The sequence below is a fragment of the Schistocerca gregaria genome, chromosome 6 (assembly GCF_023897955.1).
Source record: "Schistocerca gregaria isolate iqSchGreg1 chromosome 6, iqSchGreg1.2, whole genome shotgun sequence".
Taxonomy (NCBI): domain Eukaryota; kingdom Metazoa; phylum Arthropoda; class Insecta; order Orthoptera; family Acrididae; genus Schistocerca; species Schistocerca gregaria.
Genome location: NC_064925.1, coordinates 183,104,723 through 183,121,958, shown reverse-complemented (window position 1 = coordinate 183,121,958; position 17,236 = coordinate 183,104,723). Strand labels below are relative to the sequence as shown.

At 39.8% G+C, this 17,236-nt stretch overlaps 1 protein-coding gene across 2 annotated transcripts in view; it reads left to right on the top strand.

Moving 5' to 3' along the window:
- LOC126278215 (vacuolar protein sorting-associated protein 54-like) overlaps positions 1 to 17,236 on the top strand; it is a 132,026-nt gene that overhangs the window by 86,491 nt on the left and 28,299 nt on the right. For both annotated transcript variants that reach the window (XM_049978151.1, XM_049978150.1), the window contains exons 15-16: positions 3,715 to 3,944; positions 16,765 to 17,024. In XM_049978151.1, the coding sequence (XP_049834108.1) occupies positions 3,715 to 3,944; positions 16,765 to 17,024 (490 nt within the window). The remainder of the gene's footprint in view (positions 1 to 3,714; positions 3,945 to 16,764; positions 17,025 to 17,236) is intronic.

The following is a 17,236-nucleotide window of genomic DNA, read 5'->3' as shown; positions in this document are numbered from 1 at the left end:
CCATCTGGAGAGCATATGACAACCTGTGTGTTAGTGACCACATCACCATATTTCTGTCACTGCCACGGCATCATGCCCACAGACGCCTGCTCAGATGGGCTTTAAACAGGGTGGACTGGGAAACTTTCACCTCTGCTGTCACATTGACTCTCCCCCACACAGTAAAATCGATGTGATGGTTGAGCAGGTGACTTCAACAATCGTTTCTGTGGCAGAAAACACGATCCTTCACTATTTAGGGTGTCACCAGTGAGATGCAGTCCCTGGTGGTTGACGGAAGTCATCAAAGCAATTAAGGAGCATTGGCAAGCTCTACAGTGGCACAAGCGGCGCCCTTCCCTGGAGCACCTCATAGCCTTTAAACGGCTCCATGCCCACCTTTGCCAACTAATTAAACTACGGAAGCAATAGTGTTAGGACAGATATGTCTAGGCCATTGTGTTTTATACATAACCATCCCAAGTCTGGACAAATATCAAATGTGTTTTCGGGTACCAGACCCCAACAAGTGTTCCCATTGTTAATATAAATGGCGTGTTATCTACCGACACAAATGCGATTGCTGAGCACTTTGTTGAGCACTATGCTCGAGCCTCTGCATTGGAGAATTACCCCCCAGCCTTTCGCACTCTCAAATGGTGGCTGGAAGGGAAAGTCCTCTCATTCGCTACACGCCACAGTGAATCCTAGAACGCCCCATTTACAGAGTGGCGTCTTTCCATCGCAATGACGGGAGAGCACCATCATTCTGATGCTCAAACCCGTTAAAAACCTGCTTGATGTGGATAGCTGTTGGCTCATCAGCCTCACCAACATTGTTTGTAAGCTGCTAGAACGTATGTTGTATTGGTGGTTGGGTTGGGTTGGGTCCTGGAGTCACTTGGCCTACTCGCTCCATGTCAGTTCCGCCAGGATCACTCTACCGCTGATAATCTTCTGTTCCTTGAGCCTGCCATCCGAACAGCCTTTTCCAAACACCAACACCTGGTTGGCGTATTTTTTGATTTATGAAAAGTTTATGACATGATCTGGCAACATCACACCCTTGCCATATTATATGAGTGGGGTCTCGGAGACCCGCTCCCAATTTTTATCCAAAATTTCCTGTTGCTTCGTACTTTCTGTGTCCAAGTTGGTACCTCCCATAGCTCCCCCCATTTCCAGAGTAGGGTCCCGCAGGGTTCTGTATTGAGTCTCTCTCTATTTTTAGTGGCCATTAATGATCTAGCAACAGCTGTAGGGCATTCCACCTCACCTTCTCTGTATGGAGACGACTTCTGCATTTCATACTGCTCCACCAGTACTGGTGTTTCTGAACGGTACCTACAGGCAGCCATCCACAAGCTGGTATAGTCCGTGGTTTCCAGTCGTGTGTTATGCACTTCTGTCGGCATTGTATCATGCATCGAGAACCGGAACTTTACCTTAATGACGATTCACTCATTGTAGTGGAGACATATCGATTCTTAGGACTGGTTTTCGATGCACGATTGACTTGGTTTCCTCACCTTCGTCAGCTTAAGCGTAAGTGCTGGCAGCACCTCAGGGCCCTCCGCTGGCTGAAGCAACACCAACTGGGGTGCAGATCACTCTACGCTGCTGCAGCTGTACAGAGCCCTTGTTCAATCCCGCCTTGTCTATGGGAGTCTGGTTTATGGTTCGGCGGTGCCCTCAGCGTAGTGTGTACTCAACCCAGTGCACCATTGTGGTGCTCATCTAGTGACAGGAGCTTTTAGGAGGAGTCCGGTGACCAGTGTCCTTGTGGAGGCCAGAGTCCCTCTATTGCAGGTTAGGAGTGCACAACTGATGTCCAGTTATGTTGCACATGTTCCTAGTTCTCCTGCACATTCGAATCACCATCTCCTTCTCCCACCCACGGCGGATCATCTCCTACATCAGCGGCCCAGGTCAGGCCTTGCAATTGCAGTTCATGTCTAACCCATTCTTTCTCAACTGATGTCCTTGCCTTTACCACCTATTGTTTAGTTCCATTCACTTACACCTCCATGCTTTACACCTAGGCTACAGCCTAGCCTGGACGTTTTGCATGGCTCTAAGGGCTCAGTTAACCCCACGGCTCTCTGCTGTCACTTCCTCTTGATACTTGACATGTACTGAGTCCATGAAGTTGTTTACTCCAACAGCTCTGTGGCAGATGATCACGTTGGCTTTGCATATGCCCATGGAGGACATATTGAACAGCAATTTTTGCCTGATAGCTGCAGCGTTTTCAGTGCCGAGCTGGCGGCTCGTGCTCTTGAGCACATCCGTTCTTGCCCTGAGTTGTTGTTTCTTCTGTGTTCTGGTTCCTTGGCAGCCTACAAGCTGTCAGTCAGTGCTACCCTCATCATCCTTTGGTAGCGACTATCCAGGAGTCCATCTGTGCCCTGGAATGGTTCAGTAGTTCAGTGATGTTTGTCTGGACCCCTGGGCGCTTAGGCATCCCAGCCAGCAAACTTGCCGACAGGCTGGTCAAACAGGCTACGTGGAAACCACTTGTAGACACGGCTTCTCTGCAACTGACCTGTGTTCAGTACTATGCTGCAAGGTTTTGTGGCTTTGGGAGATGAAATGGCATAACCTCAGCATGTACAACAAACTGCGTGCCATTGAGGAGAACTATGAATGTGTGGCAGTCCTCCATGCGGGTTGCAGGGATTTTGTGGTTCTCTCCTGGCTCCGCATTGGCCTCGCTTGGGTGACACATGGCTACCTCCTGCGCCGTGTTGACCCACCCCAGTGTCGGTGCGGCGCATGGCTGACAGTGGTCCATATCTTGTTGAGCTGTCCTTCTTTGGCTGCCCCGATATGGTTTCTTCAGTTACTGGACTCGTTGCCATTAATTTTAGCCGACAACGCCTCATCGGCTAATTTAGTTCTATGTTTTCTACGTGACGGTGGATCATTGTATATGTTTACGCGCATGTCTTTGTTCCTCGAGTTCTCCACTCTAATGCTTTTAGGCCAATGTTTCAATGTGTCACCAACTGGCTGATTTTTCCTTTTTATTGTCATGGTCAGCCAGCCATGTTCATGTGCTCTCTTGTTTTTACTCCTTCTACGTGTTTGTTGCTTCTCTCTATGGTTTTCTTTTCCTGTTTTGTCCATAGAAGTGTTGGTTGTCTGGTTCTTCCGGATCTTCCTTTCTCCTGTTATTTTGGTGTACGTCTCCTTTCTTTTCTTCTTTGGCTTGTGTAATATTTTTACCGGTAAGAAAGGACCTATTGCCCCCCCCCCCCCCTCCCCTCCTTTAAACAAACCAGCCAACCAACCACAGTCTTCTTAAATTCTCTCCTTCTGCTCTCTTTCCTCCTCCTCCTCCTCCTCCTCCTCCTCCTCCTCCTCGCCATCTGTCTAACCTCCCTCCATGAATGCACCTAGCTGCCCTATCCTCTCTCCGCCTTGTCCCTGTATGCTCCCACAAACAGCACTTTACTGTTCCCCACCAATACCTCGCCCTCCCTCCCCGTATGCACCCAAGCCTCCTGTGTACCCCCTCACCACCCAGATTGCTTCTCCCATCATTTGCAGGTGCTTGCAAACTGGCCTCAGCAGCCAGAGATAGTGGTCATGTAGTGTGTGTGAGCTGCAGGTGTGTGTGTTTTCAACTCATATTCATATTAAATTTCAAGATATATTAGTTCTCTTCTAAAATAATTGAAATGCAGCTCCTTACAAAAACTTGTTTTAGTTTTAAAATTTTCTGTTTCTCAGGCTAGCAAATTTATTCAACGTTTTCATCAAGATCGTAAAACAAAGCTTAGCTTAATTTTGGATAATGAACGATGGAAACAAGCTGATGTACCAGCAGAATTTCAAGATCTTGTTGACCAGATTGCTACATATGGACGTTTCTCACCACCTAAAAAAGATGATGGAGATGGCAGTGTCAGGAAACCAGAAGCTTTTCTTATTTATGGGGAACAGAAGTTTGCTGTCGTTGGGTAAGATAAATCTAATTTCTAACTTAGTTTTAGCTAAGCAAATAATAAAATATTTTTTCAAGTATACAAATATTTATAAAAACATAGGACTGGTACCTACGAGGGTGGTTTGAAAAGTTCTCGAAATCACCACGAGAGGCCAGTGCTAGCTCAGTTAGTTGATCACGTTATTATTCATGGGACTATTGCCTGTAAACATGTGCCATGTCAGTGCTCATGGAAGAGAACTGTAGCAGTGATGTGGCTGTGTTGTACCCACATAGTGATTTGCGAAGATGGAAAGAATAGAGATTCAAGCAGTGAGTAATTACTTCATAAAGAAAGGTATTAAAGCAAAGGACATTCAGGCCGATTTCCAGAATACACTTGGGGACTCTGCTCCTTCGTATTCAACTGTTGCCAAGTGGGCAAAGGAATTTAAATTTGATCTGCACAGTGGTGTCACTACTCCAGAAATCATTGCAAAAGTGCACAAAATGATTAGGGAGGATTGCTGATGGAAAGTGCGTGAAATTGCTCATGTTTGCCATATGTCATCTGAAAGGGTATATCCCATTTTAACTGAAGAATGAGAAATGAAAAAGTTATCTGCAGGATGGATGCTGCGACTCTTGACATTGGATCAAAAACACTTGAGAATGGACACATCGGAACAATATTTGGCCCATTTTAGGAGAATTGAACAAGATTTTTTTGCGCTGGTTTGTGACCACAGATGAAACTTGGGTGCACTGCTATACCACAGACACAAAACAACAGTCAAAGCAGTGGAAACATGCTGATTGTCTGCCACCAAGGAAAGCAAAGACAATTCCTTCGGTGGGAAAGGTCATGGCATCAGTGGTCATGGATGTGAAGGGGATTCTGTTCGTAGATTATCTCCCCACTGGACAAACAGTTACTGAAGAATACTATGCTAACCTCCTGGACAAATTACAACAAAAGATACATGAAAAAGGGCCTGGTTTAACAAGGAAGAAAGTCGTCTTCCATCAAGACAATGCGTGCCCACACACGAGTCATCACCATGGCAAAATTACATGAACTAAGGTATGAATTGTTACCACACCCACCTTATTCACCTTATATGGCTCCGTCAGACTTCCATCTCTTCCCAAAATTGAAATTTTTTCTTGGTGGATGAAGATTCACGTCAAACGAAGAATTACTAGCCAGAGTTGACAACTATTTTGCAGGCCTGGAGGAAACTCATTCTCGAGATGGGGTCAAGGCACTGGAACATCATTGGACCAAGTGCATTAATCTACAAGGAGACTATCTTAAAAAATAAAAGTTTTAGTGATAAAAGTACTTTTTTCTGTTCCATTCTGAGAACTTTTCAGACCACCCTTTTAGTTACCTAGTGTTTCATACATCCTAAACAGACAAATATGGATAAACTACACTTTTTTCCATAGTTCATAATTGCTGATGCACACTTCCATTATTGCATGCATATGGCTGTGTCAGGTCATAGAAATAATGTAGTTGTCATGGGTCTCACTAATTCCGCTAACTGCCTCAGTAGTCTAATGATATGACATTATGCACAACTGAAATGAAAGTTCTGTTTTAAACTGCTTGTGATCACTAATTTTTCTGTGCTGAGAAGGGATTTACTCAGCCCCATGAGATCAAGTGTGATGCTTCTTGCCTGATATGGCCAAATTAAATACTGCTCAAATAACTATGTAGTGTGACACACAAGTCATTGACATTGTCAGATTTAATGGCTTGTACTAGAAGGCACTTCTTCCATTTCACCTGACTTTGGGGTATGTTAAAACAGTCCCTTTATAATACTCTGTTCTTTTCTTGTTTATCTGTTTGGGTTCATTCTGAGAAAGTGTCCACGGAAATCAGTTGTTTTCCTCATTGTGTCTGTGCGGTTGTGGTTTTTTTTTTTTTTTTTTTTTTTTTTTTTTTTTTTTTTTTTTTTTTTTTTTTTTTTAAAATTTCCTGTTGTGAATTAGTTCGTTATACCATCTGTGGCCAAGGATTTCATGAAATCTTTCTTTCTCTGATCTCCAGCCTTTCACCTGGACTTTGGTTGGTTTTGGACAGTGTTTCGGCAGTATACAGGCCTTCCAGTTTGATTACACTGTTATAATGTGTAACACTTTTTGTTACTGTTTTTGGTGAGTTGGGAGACAAGTTCAACTTCACTTCTTCTAGATTTCATTGCCTTTTTCTCGAGGCCATTCCAACTTACATATTCTCCAGGATATCTGAATTCATTAATAATCTCAATTTTTTGTACTCCCACTTTAAATTGTTTAGGTGGGTTTCTTATGTTTTGTCATTATCTTGGGCTTTTCAAAGGAGATTTGAGACCTATTTTTTCTGCTTGTTTTGTAGCTCAAGAGTCTGTTATTTGGCTTCATCCCAAGCTTTGGCAAGTAGAGCCATATCATCTGCAAAGGCTAGAAAATTGACTTTGTTACCTTTGTTTTTGTTACTAGTTGAATTCCAGTATGGATATTGTTGTTCCTCTCTTTGACTACTTTTTCTAGGGCACAGTTAAATAGCAGTGGAAAGAGTCTAGCTCCTTGCCTTCCACCAATTTTGATCTCAAAAGCATCTGAGAGTTCTCCCATGGATTTGACTTTGGAGTTTGTGTTGGTGTAAAGGTTTTTTGATTGTTTATTTGTTAATTCGTCCAAGGATCATCTCACAGTGATACAGGATTTGTCAATGTAGTATACTGCAAATCAGCAGTCAGAAATATAAAACACACAGCATACATAATGTGCTTTTCGGGAATAGGGTAGCACAGGTGGTTGGCAGTGGTCTTGATTAAGAAACATTTGTCATTTGCGTTATGCAAGAAAACCCAAATCAGGATGGCTGGACAGAAAAACTCCATTCTCTCGGATATGAAGTCAGTGTCTCAACATCTTCACTGCTTGCTTCGATAAGTCCGTATTGTATAATGTTCCTTAATTTAGACATAGTTTGTTCCAGGTAACTTGCAGATTAAAAATAGTTCTGTTCTTCGTTGCCCCCCACACAGAGGATATCAACTGATGTCTCCTGTGTAGTGAAGATGCTGGTGTTTTCCGTGAATCAATTCCATACTCCATTTTCAAAAACATATCACTGTCTACCTGCAAACAAGTCAACAGACAATACTGTCATGCATTTTACATCTTCACATGATTACCATTTGAAAACAGTAATCATAATTATATTGAAATGTGACAAGTTGTAGTTTTCCACCTACATTACTGACTGCTACTCTGAGTCCTCTAAGTACTTTTTAATTGTGTAATTTGCATTACTTTTGAAGAATGTTTTAGCTGCTTTTTAAAACAGATATATTTTAGTAATCTTTTCACTCCTATTGGCAATGTACTGTACTGTCTTATCGCATGATATAAACTGCAGTTTTGAGCTTTTTTTCACGTTTTTCCTGGGTAAATGTAACTGGCTCTTGTTCCATGATTTTGTATAGAACTATTTAGTAACATTTTAGCTGATGCACCAATCGATAGAGATACTCACTTGGTGCAGTAGGGCTGCCCAATTTTATTAAAATAGTTCTTTATAATTAGCCTGACTACCTCATTCAGTTATAATTCGTAACGTCTTTGCAGTTTAAAAGCCGTGTCCTTGTTTTGTGCCTTTGATCCATAGGAAAGAATACTGTAGCCAAGAATTGAGTGTATATAGACATTTTGTATCACCCCCAGACATTGGCTGTTACAAACTGATGCTAATACTCTAAAGAGCATAAAAAGATGACTACATTATTTTTTCCAGTGTCTTGGTATGTTCATTCCATGATAGCTGGCAGCCAGAGTTCTGATCCAAAAAAAATTGGTGTTAAACACAATTTGTAGCTTCAGCATCTATGTTTAGAGTAACAGAGTTGCTTCCCCTCTTTATGCTGAAGTACATGCTGTTCATTTTCTTTATGTTCAGTAGTAATTTATTATATACTGTCCAGTTATAAACATTATCGAGGGTTTCACTTGTTTTTTTCTGATAATAGCTCTGATGTTTGATCAGTAACTATGACGATGCTGTCATCAGCAAAGAGAACTTTTTCTCCATGGCTTAAACTGTTTGGAAAGTCATTTATATAAAATAAAAACAGATCTGGATCAAACAAGCTACCCTGAGAAACACCTCTGTTTGTAGGTTTCTTGTCCGACAATTGTGTAAAATTTTTCAGCCGACATGTGGACAATCTCCACATTTTGCAACATGTCTTCCAAGTAAGACTCAAGCCACTCTTGCAATTCCTCCTACACCTAGTGCTTCTAGTTTGCTCAATTGTATTTTGTGGTCATCAGTGTCAAAACCCTTGGAGAAGGCAAAGAAAATTCCTGTAACACAATTCTCTGTCTTAAGGCGTTGAAGTACCACTTTTATGGACTGTGCAGTGGTCAGTATTGTTCTTCTCCCACTTCTGAAACCAAACTGCACTTGTGATAAAGTGGTTCTATTTACTCGTGTAACTTATTAATCTCTTGTTCATAATTACTTCAATTATTTTTGAGAATGAAGACAGCAGTGAAACTGGCCTGTAGTTTCCAATGTGTTCTGCATTACCATTAGTTGGGGAACCACTTGTGCTTGCTGTAGGTACTTTGGGAAAACACCAGAACTAAAGGACTCACATATTATGTTTAATGGAGCATGTGTGCTGTCTATGCATGCCTCCAGAACAGAGGCAGGAACCTCATTTGTGCCGTTTTTGACTTCTTATTCTTTAATTGCTGTATTGTCTTTCTAGATTCAAGCTCTGTTGTGGGGAAGCATCATCATTGTGCTTGCTGTGTAAGTCATTGTGGGTGCTATATGCGTTTAGGAACATGTTTCTGCAATTTGCCCATAGAACCATAGAAATGATCATTTACAAAATTTGATTCTTGTTGAGAACTTTATATTATTCTATTTCCGTCTTTGTTTATATGTTGGTATACTAGTCTTCGTTTTCCAATTTGTTTTATGATGTCCCATACCACTTTTCTCTTTTTTTTACATTATATATTATTCTGTCCTTGAATGATTTTTTTGCAGCAAGCTGTACCCTCTTGTATGTGTTTCTTAAAACTTTGAATGTACTCTAGAAACTGTGGATTAGTGCAACGCTTTTACAAAGAACTGAGAAATTTAATTGCCTATGAGGATTTTCTCGTACAGTTATCCATGTATTTTCATTAGCTGCTTCTGCAGAAATGGCTCCTTTTGGAAATGTCTGCTCAGAAATTAAATTAAACAACGTGCAGAATTTACATAACTCAATAACTAGATTGCTTTCCATATATACTTCATCACAGATTTGATTTCCCACTGTCCTATAAAAATATGTATCTTATGATCTTAAAAAATCTTATTTAGGTCTTCAGTTTTGCATGGTTCATTGAGCCTGTGCTTAGTTTTTCTATCTGATAGCAATATACGAAAAGCCGAGATCTCTTATAAATACTTTACGACATTTCCTGTCTGTATCTGTAAGTACACGGTCTAAAATTGCAGATGAACTTTTTTGGAACCCTCATAATAGTGTTCACCATTTAAGCACCATTTCAGCCAGGCCAAAAGTGCTCAAAATGTTTAGGAAGTTATTACTAATTTCACCCTCGACACCTTGTGGGGCGGCGGGTGGATTAATTGTTAATGTTCCTATTATTTATTTAATGCTGTTGTTTGCCGTTCTCAACACTGGCTCTCTAACTACAATATTGGCAACCAGAAGTGATTAGCGAAACATGAGGCCTGTAAATAGAATTCCTAGTGCCCACTTCATCTGAGAAATACATTTATAGCTACAGCTTATAGCTCTGAGGAATTAGGAGATTGTCTGGGATTCATAATCAAAAACCATTCTCTCTAAAATGTCCACTACATTCTGAAAGTCACAGACCTAAAAAGAATCCACACAATCCAACTACCAGAGCAGTTCAGAGTCTAATGCGCTGATGCAACTATAACTGTTCAAATTAAATGTTTAAGTGAATGCTCGCCATAATTTGATGATAATGTTCATCAAACGCCACGCTAAATAATGGTAGAATGTCTGTCCTGCGGCGGCACGTGAAAATACGACATACGCATACTGAAGATAGATCATTAAAGTCATCCCAGAATTAACACTTCACTCGAAAACGATTTCATGGTTACGCATATCCCTAGTAACTTATTACGGCATCCGAGGCTGTTTATAGCAATGATACCGACGCGACGCGACTCCCGGCACAGGTGGTGTGCTAATCAGCGTCTGGAGAGAACTGGGGCTTTCCTTTTTTCTCATGCAGAGTTCTTACATATAAAGCCGCGGTGCAGACGGCTAAGGGAATGCCTGATCAAATCTACTCTCCCGACTAGCCACTGGGCTAGTAATGCACCACTTTAAGTTATTAAATAAATCATTGCTTCCTTTGCTGATGGCCAATGAAGCTTTCAATTTAATTGTGCAATCAGCACACAAGTAAGTAATCATAATAAAAGTCTGACGTGGCTAAGTCAAATATTTTGGCCGAGAGAATTAATTTAATTACACTACACGCAGTAGACGAGCTCTGAACTTGCTCTTTGGAGATACACTATAGCTATAGTTTTATAGTTATTCTGTTGAAACTTCTCACATTTTTATGATTATAGCGGATCTCCCTTCTTAAATCTAAACATCCTAGCTTTATTTATTCGCCTACTTAATCTATTTTGCTTCCTTAATTTCCAAGACAAAAACCAGAAAATCATGAATTTCAACTAAAATTTTAATTTGTGAGATCCAGAATACTGTTTCTACTAAATTATTATACAAAATGAATCTAAATATAAATTTTTAAGTTGCTAGCTCTTTTCTGTTGTGTCAATGATTTTTACAGAAAAACGTCCAAATTTTGAAAATGGTTAAAGTTATTGAACTGATATTCAACACACATTGATTTAGTATTACTCCTGACATGCTAGAAACGTTTCAGGTTATTTACTTGATTTTTAAAGTATTGTGCAACATTTATGAAGTCAGAGCTAGTTACAGCAGAGTGGCTGTCACACAATGGAAAGACTGATGTGAATTTTATAAGGCTTGAGTAGGCTGCTTCCCTACAACCTGTGTCAATATTCATGTCTCTGCATATTGTTATGTTAGTGTTCGGGACTGAGATGCTTTCCATAGGACTTCACTTAATTTGTTGACAAAAGTGTCCACATTATCACTAGGTGAGTGGTTAACACACATAGTGATTAACTTCTTTATGCATCTAGCTTTGTTACTTCAGTGAACACCAATTCAACATCTTTATCTATGCTAATTGTGCCCAGATCTGATCCAACTTTAAAAGGTGTGCCACTCCTGTTATTTATTACACCATCCTGCACCCTGAAAGGTAGATTAACGGTAGCAGCTTGCATGTTCATCTGATGATAATACTATTTGCTGCAATTAATGATCTCTACACCAGTGCACTATAATGGATGGTACTGCGCTGCTCAAAAATTGTAATTTCATGGTGGTGTTGTATCAGAACTTCTTTGAATGTAGTTTTGTAACCAAGTTATGGCTGTAATTGTGAAGTCAACTTATCCATACCCAGTGGTGGACCGTTCTTGGACTGGACTGGCCTTATCTGCTGGTAGTTCCATGGTATGGTGCTGCTGTCAGTTGTTGAAGATGGTGTTTGTGATTCACGTATCAATGGCATATGAGCAGCAAAGTGTGATTCATTTTCTATGGAACAAGGGACAAATGCACTAGGAAAAAGCAGCCCAAGCACAGGGAAAAGTGACTTGCTGTGAAATGTATCGAGTGGTGTTAGTGTTGTGAGTTCGCAAAAGGCTGTGAAGACTTAAATGACAACGAATGTTCGAGGAGACCGCATTCATCACTGACAGATAGCACCATTCTCGCACTGATGCAGTTGTGAAATCAGATTGGTGCTTGTGTACATAAAGGGCATTTCCTGGGAGTGTGGAGTTTGATAATGGAGTGTTTTGACATTGTTCACAGGTACTTAGGGTACCGGAAGTTTACATGTCGGTGGATGCCTAAGCAGTTGCATGACATGATCAAAGGCAAGCATGATTGCTTCACCGAATCATCTACAGTGGTATGCTCAGGAGCATGACGGTTTCCTGAACCACATCGTTACTGATAATGAAATGTGGATACTGCATTTAATGCCAAAATTTCAGCATCTGGGCCTGCTTGTGACGACGACAAAAAATCCGTGCAGTGTCACTTGTTTGGCAAACAACATTAATAGTTGTTTGGGATCACCAAGGTCCACTTCTATTGAATTTCATACTGATACGTGCACCCATCAGTGCCAACTATTATTGTTTCAGACTGTCACATCTGTGGGCTTCTGTCAAGAAGATGCACCAAGAGATTCTTGATTTGGAGAATGTGGTTATACTCCATGATGATGTGAGGCCATATGTGGAAATCAAAACCACCAACAAGTTCTCTTCATTTCACTGAGGGAGTCTGGACCATCCACTATCTATTATTGCCCCGTTTTGGAAATATTGTGCATCTGGGGCTGATGCACAAAGCAGTCTGAGTTGAATTGGGTAGTCTCCACGTGAACCGTGTTTACATTAAGTGATTTCGCTGTTTTCTTGTCATTTAGTGCTGTCACATTATGTGAAAAGGAAACAAATTTCTGTGGCCAGGAGCTACCAAGTGAATTAAAAAACTTTCACATAATTACAGAAGGCTAAAATATGTTAATAGTTTCAGATTTTATTTTATTTCCGTCTTTCTGACAGTCAAGCATTAATCGTCTTGCAGAACAGTGAAGTTATTTTTGTCAGTTTGCTAAAGAAATTAGGCTTCTATTAATCTTTTCCATTGAGGGAGTCAATTTATTTGAAATGAAGTGTTTAATTCCACACTGTTGGCTAGTCTCAAATGTTCGCTGCATTTCAAGGGCACGTTTTCATCTTCTAACACGTATGGCATTATGCCATAATAAAGAACCAAACATGAGATGATACAGTACTTTAAATCCGAATCTGGACATAATGAATGTGCACTTTAAACCAAATTATGCATTATAGTATGGTTCACAAAATTCCAATCCTCTTGGAGTATTCTCAATGTCTTCTTTCCTTTAGGACATAATGTAAGATCTTTTAATGTTTTACATGTACGAACGTAAGGGCTTCCTGCGTCATTGTAGCTGCGCAAGCACAGTTATGCATGTTATCTGGCACTCTCTGGCAACTGCTGAAACTAACCTATTTGTAACATGTTGCTGGAAAATATTGTGAACGGTTGTTTGAAAAGCGTTGCTCTCAAAGTATATTTTCTTTTACGCAAGATGAACTATGTGCGGAAATGGACGGTGAATTTTTAAATCACAGTGTGTTTGACTTTCATTTAAAAGTCAACTCTTCGAGGATGACCATTTAGAATAATTTAGAGCCCAGAAGGTGACATTAACTTCCTATTTCGTTGTTCAAAATTTTACTGCCACATTCGTGTGATGTATCTTAAAGAGTAACACGCGCCAGAAAGATCAGCATTAGATGTGAAAGCTTCGCTTCACTTGCAGCTTATTAATCTTAGAGACCAATATTATATGTGAAAGCTTTTCTTGTCAAAAGATTAGGTTTGTTGTTTTGTTGTCTAGGTTTAATTCTTTTAGAATAATCAATTTTCGAAGATAAATCTACTCACCAAGCAGTGGCAGGACAACACACATATAAAGACATTAAAGTTAGTGAGCTTTCAGAGCTAGTGGCTCCTTCTTCTGGAAGAAGGGTTAGGAAGAGGGGTGGAGGAAAAGGACTGATGACATTTAGGGAAAGTGATAAGGTTTGGAAAATATCGCCCAGAACATGAATGCTTTTAATTCTAATTCTCCAATGCTCTCTAGTTGTTTCAGTACAGATATGAGGAATTCCTTGTCTGTCAAGTCATATTGTTCATGAAAGTCAATGAAAGAAATAACATATAATTTTGTTCTTGATTTTTGGTAGGCCATGTGGATTTTGAGTTTTAGCATTAGTTCCAAACAGGATCTTCCTTTCCTGAAATCCACTTAGTATTCTCAAAGTTGATGGTGTAATTGGGGTTCTGTCCTGTTTAGTACGACTTCAGAGAATATCTTAAATGTTGTGTCTAGGAATGACATCCTTCTGTAGTTGTTTGTATCTGTTTTGAACCCTTCCTTTTGGAATGAGTGGTTGAGGGCTGTCTTCCACTCGCCTGAGATTCTTTGATTTATCCAGATTTCTTAAAAGCTGTGTTGAAGAGAGTCTGTTTTATTTTTTTTGACGTTTTCCATACTGAAGTATTCTGCCAATATTTTGCAGTTATCCCTGCTGTTGTGGGCAGTATTTCTGTTTTTGTCATAGAGATGTAGGGTTTGTGGGGCCTTATTTGGTAATTTTGGGTTTAAAGTCTTATGAAGTTCTTTGTGTTGTTTTAGATGAAGTCTTCATTGCTCTGAAAGAGAATCTGGTCTTCTTGTGTGTGTGTGTGTGTGTGTGTGTGTGTGTGTGTGTGTGTTTGTTTGTGTGTGTGTTTGTTTGTTTGTTTGTTTGTTTGTTTGTTTGTTTTTTTTTTTTTTGGGGGGGGCTTTGGTTATTAGCTTTCTTTTATTTGATTCCACTTTCTTTCGCATGTCTTCAGTTGCAAAGGGAATGTCTTTGAAGTTTGCTTTTCCTGGGTCGTATTTTCTGCTTTTTGGGCCACTAGTTTGTTTTTTCCTTTTGGGGATGATTTTGAGTTTTATTTTAGAAAGGTAGTGATCGAAAAATAGGTTGACTCCTCTGAGGACTTCAACATTATGTATTTTTTTAATGGAGGTCAACAGTTGGTTTACTAGTCGTCATACATAAATGCATGCTGCTAGACACAGCTTACCGTAGCTTCCATTCAGTGTGTTTGAAGTACATAGTATGTGACTGTATTGTGTGATTGTAATGAGTGAGTGCTAATAAAGCTGAGGGATGTTTGCATTTTGTGGATGAGGACAGAATGGAAGAAAACGAGATGGAGGAAATATCTCTTGGCAAATGCTCTCATCTGAAACTACCATATTTACCTGATTGTAAGCAGAGGTACATTCCCAGATCACACAATTGCTGCTGAGGACAGTGCTTTTACACTGTTAATAGATTAATATATGGATTGGCTTACCTTTACAGAGGTTTTATACAAATTTGTTTTGGACCATCCCAAAGAATAGGGTCTAGCAAACAGTTCTTGCATTCAAATAGGCTCAAGATATCCCGATATGCCGAAGCACTCGATACAGTATCGATCTCGCTTGACTAATCACGTGACATTTGACTCGTGGTGCTAGCACAAGGGATGTACACAAGAAATTACGTACTAGCAAGTAAAACAGTAGAGTGCCCTACTTAAAAATTGACAGTTATATGAAACACCAGAGGAAATGATATTAAATTCTATCAACTTACAAACTTTTGTTGTATTTTAACAGGTTCATAATAAAAGTTCTCGTATCTATCGATACTGTATGCATACAATCATGCTGCTTTTTAAGTAAAGGTAACATTGAAAGGTGAAAATCTTCTCCTTCAAAAACCATTACTTGTTTCTGAACCAAAGTTAATATTTTATTTGTTAATGAGAAACTGTAATAATTTGCCATTTGGATTGCCATTCATGTATTAGAATACCATGGAAAAACATTACCAATTTTTAATTAGCTTTGGAGCAAGGTGATGACATTCAGATGAAATGTAAAAGAAAATTAATCCAGACTTAAATGTCTAAAAAACAAAATAAATCACATTAGACCAACTGCAATTGTTATCGCAAGAATAAATTACAGCAGAAGACCTATTTTGGAGATAGCATCAACAGATGTAACTACATCACAGGTTCGAGAATTGTACGAATGGTGATTGCAATCTTTTATTCATGTATTAGTTGCTTTGTTACATATGTCCTGCACTCGGGGAGAAATTGTCATGCACTTTTCACTGGTGCTCAAGAACAGCAGTACGGAATGTTGGATGGGGCACAATGCAACAAGTGTAGCTGTGAGGGAGCCGAAATGACATCGTGTTGTCAACTGTGGGAATGAATACTGTGTACCTTGGCTTTTTACAAACATCTAAGTGTTTAAACTGCAGTGTGCCTGAATCCATTTGCATTCGGTATCAAATTGACTTTAAAACTGAACAAATACTCAGCAATAGCATACATTTCTGCACGATATGCTAAAAATCTAGATTTGGGTATGTGGCGTACTTAATGTTTTTTGTGGAGCAACGTTGTAGACTAACCATGAGGCATGGCGGGAACAATCGGGGCTGTATCAGCTTCTGATTCTATACAGCAAATGAGAGAGTGGCTGGCAGATGATATGTTTGGAAACAAGTCAGTATAAAAGTGAAATCTGCTATGTTTTCAGGGGCAACTGGGTGGGCATCATCTAATATTAAGGGTCATCTTATAATTAGGGAAATAAGGTAACTACCCTGTATCTGTCTAGCTGAGGACAACATATTTATTGCAGCACGTCTCAGGGAAGTGGGATTATTATTATTATTATTACTGTTATTATTATTATTACTATTACTATTATTGAGGTGAGATTTTTAATGTCTGTATTAGAATATTCTGAAAGTAATCTGTCCCTCAGCTTCTGAATGTTATTGCTGACTGTTCAATTATTGACCCTTTCCACCTCAAATGGTAAATTACTCTGAATCCTACTTTGAGTAACATTGTGGCATTAAATGTTGAAATTTAATTTAATCTGTTGTAAACCTGAGATCGAAAATTTAATGATGGAAAGTGTTTTTTTGTGTCACCAATAATGTACTGGGTTTGTTATGGCACTTTTTAATGCAAAGCAATTATATTGTTGATCTACAGGACAGCATTGCTGCTAATAAAGATGGTGGCAGAGTACTGTGAGTGTGCAGAGGAACTGCCTGTAACAGTAGCTCTCATGTGTCGCAATCTTGCTGAGCTACTGAAGCTGTTTAACTCTCGGTGTTGCCAACTGGTACTCGGTGCTGGTGCGCTGCACTCAGCGGGCCTGAAGACAATCACTAGCACCAACTTGGCTTTGGCGTCTCGTGCTCTCCAACTGCTGCTTGCACTCCTGCCTGCTGTGCGTGTACACTTTGATGGTGCGTAACAGTTGCTTCTCTCTGTTGTTGCTGACTAGCATTTTCCTTCTGGAAAATTCAATTTGTCAGTTACCAGTAAAACATTCATTGAAGATCAGAAAGAATGTCAATGTCAGATTACCAAATGTATTTGTGTCTTCACAGTGAGTGTTAATGCTGTACTTTAAAAAAGGATGTGAGCACCACCTCCCAACATATACTATGGATGTTCC